Source organism: Montipora foliosa, chromosome 12 (genome assembly GCF_036669935.1).
Source record: "Montipora foliosa isolate CH-2021 chromosome 12, ASM3666993v2, whole genome shotgun sequence".
Taxonomy (NCBI): Eukaryota; Metazoa; Cnidaria; class Anthozoa; order Scleractinia; family Acroporidae; genus Montipora; species Montipora foliosa.
The window spans coordinates 502072-504571 of NC_090880.1; the positions used below are offsets into that span (position 1 = coordinate 502072).

Genomic DNA, 2500 nt, shown 5'->3' on the forward strand with positions numbered 1-2500 from the left:
AAGGCGTTCGTGGAATGACGTGCTTTCTACTCCCGGAGGCATTTTACAAGAATTGAAATCCTGGGTAGGGCATGTAGATGCATTTAACGGTAACCCGATTAATACACCTGTCTCAGTGTAATGCGATTTTGACTTTTGACGCTAGTCTGGCTGGTTATGGTGCTCAAGTTTCTTTCTGTAACGAGATTAAATTTTGTTCTGGAATTTGAAATGATTGTGAACGTGTCATGAGTTCCTCGTATCGGGAGTATCTTTTCAGACCCAATGGATCCCGAGGAAAGAGAATGAGTAGGCCGATTATTTGAGTCGTATCATTGATCCCGACGATGGGATGTCAAATCTAAAATTGTTAAGTAGAAAATAAGTGTGGACCTTTCGATGTGGAACGAATGGCTTGTCATTATAATTCACATTTGTCCAGGTTCAACTCGAAATTTTGATGTCCAGGTACCGAGGCTGCTGATTGATGTAAAGTATTTTTAAATACATCGTGGAAACTTGTAAAGCAAATATCTGTTTACTGGTTTTGATTGGAGTCAACCCCGTTAACAACAGTTTTGAATGTAAACAACCATTCTAACCATATGGTTGGGTCATGGAATATGGACTTTGGACTTCGGAATTGAACTGGACATTGACCAAGCTATTGAAGCAAAAAAAATAATCAATGAAATACTATTAGTGAATTAAAAAAAAAAAAAAAACGAATAAAATTCCTTCAAGCAAAGTGTAGACTACCCGTAGCCTCTTGTTCCAAGCAATACAACATGGCGACGACCACAAGGTCGACAAAACAAAACACGTCGCGATTGTACCCTCAATCATCAGCCTGGAATTTACTTGAGCAGTTTCTTCCGGCTCCTCCATATCCTTTTTTGCAAGTGCAATTGTAAGATCCTAAAGTATTTGTACAGTTGGCATTCACGTGACAGTTGTTTTCAGATGAACACTCGTCAATGTCTGGAACCAAATGAACATAACAAATGGTCTTTCAAACAAAGCACGACAACAAGGTCGGTGTGCGCGAAAACCTCACCCGACTAACGGGCCAGTCGCGATTGTACCCTAAATAATTAGACAGGACTTTACCTGAGCAATTTCTTCCGTCTCCTTCGTATCCTTTCTTGCAAGTGCAATTGTAAGATCCTAGGGTATTTGTACAGTTGGCATTCACGTGACAGTTGTTTTCAGATGAACACTCGTCAATGTCTGGAACCAAATGAACATAACAAAGGGAACTCGAGGACAAAGCACGACAACAAGGTCGGTATTTGCGAAAACATCACGTGACTAACGGGCACGCAAGGCGTGCAAAACAAAACTGTAACCATCAGTCGCGATAAAACCTTCGTTACACCTTTTTGACTTTGCCTGAGCAGTTTCTTCCGTCTCCTCCATATCCTTCTTTGCAAGTGCAATTGTAAGATCCTATGGTATTCGTACACGTGGCATTCACGTGACACTCATTTTCAGACGAACACTCGTTAATGTCTGGAACAACTTAAACATCGGAAAAATCAATAGTTAGTTTTCGAGTTCTTTCAGTGAGAGTACGTCTTTCATAGTTCCTGTCTTGATCTTGCAATAAAAACTATCTACTACCAATCTCGCTGTTAATTAGATTTCTGTCGGCGCTCATAATGGAGATGGAAAGCATGAAAAGCATGCCATGCTTCTTGTCGGTAATATTCGGGAACTTTTATTTGCGAATTAATAATTATACACAAGCAACCCAACAATTGAGATCACCCATTAACTTAATTGCTTTGAAAAATCCTATATCGATGGTATTTCTAAATTGTCTGCAAGTTGATGTAGATTAAATTCGCCTGATAGAGACGTTTTCAACTAACATCCCTTTGTTTTGGACCAGGTCGTCCCAAATGTGTATGTTTTGGACAAGATAAAGTGAACGATTCAAGTACAATTACAGGCTAGATACCAGGCTATTAAACTTTAAAATGGCACGCCGTTCGATTGTTTGGCATCAGTTAAGTTAATCTCGGAGCAACGTGGCTGAAACCAATTCAGTAAGAGAACATTTCGCAAGGCTCAATTTTTTAGATGGGATCTTAACGTTTGGGTGAATTTATATTAGAGACGAATAACTCGTTTAGGATGATTTCGTCTGCAATTCGTTTAGATATATACATCTGGGCCCGGTTGTTCGAAAGCCGGTTATCTTAATCCAAGATTAGCGTAAACTTTTGTTTCAAGTTTTAACTTTTTGATGAAAGTTTCTTTTGCTTATTTTTGTTTTCCAAGATTGACTTCTTCTAATGTAAAGTTTTGCCGAATATCAGCGTTGAACAGCATTTGAGAGAAGAGAAATAAACTCCTTGGTTAATTTTTAATCTGGGATTAGCGTTAATCGGCTTTTGAACAACCGGGCCCTGGTGTTTATTGTGTCCAGAATTGACTCTAATAAGAAAGCATAAATGTAGTTCAGAAATTGCAGCAAACTGGAACAAAGAGGAGAGAAATTTACATTTCAGTGGAC

General features: G+C 39.0%; 2 protein-coding genes and 1 long non-coding RNA gene across 6 annotated transcripts in view; 1 reads left to right on the plus strand and 2 right to left on the minus strand.

Moving 5' to 3' along the window:
* LOC137979925 (uncharacterized) overlaps window positions 1-713 on the plus strand; it is a 3446-nt gene extending 2733 nt beyond the window's left edge. Inside the window, exon 2 of the long non-coding RNA XR_011118417.1 lies at window positions 4-713. This is a non-coding gene — a long non-coding RNA (uncharacterized lncRNA). The remainder of the gene's footprint in view (window positions 1-3) is intronic.
* Window positions 1-2500, minus strand: part of LOC137978606 (adhesion G protein-coupled receptor E1-like) — a 193562-nt gene that overhangs the window by 137119 nt on the left and 53943 nt on the right. The window lies entirely within an intron of this gene.
* Window positions 1-2500, minus strand: part of LOC137979924 (uncharacterized) — a 35590-nt gene that overhangs the window by 17363 nt on the left and 15727 nt on the right. For all 4 annotated transcript variants that reach the window (XM_068827237.1, XM_068827239.1, XM_068827236.1 and 1 more), the window contains one exon: window positions 1090-1209. In XM_068827237.1, coding sequence (XP_068683338.1) covers window positions 1090-1209 — 120 coding nt within the window. The remainder of the gene's footprint in view (window positions 1-1089; window positions 1210-2500) is intronic.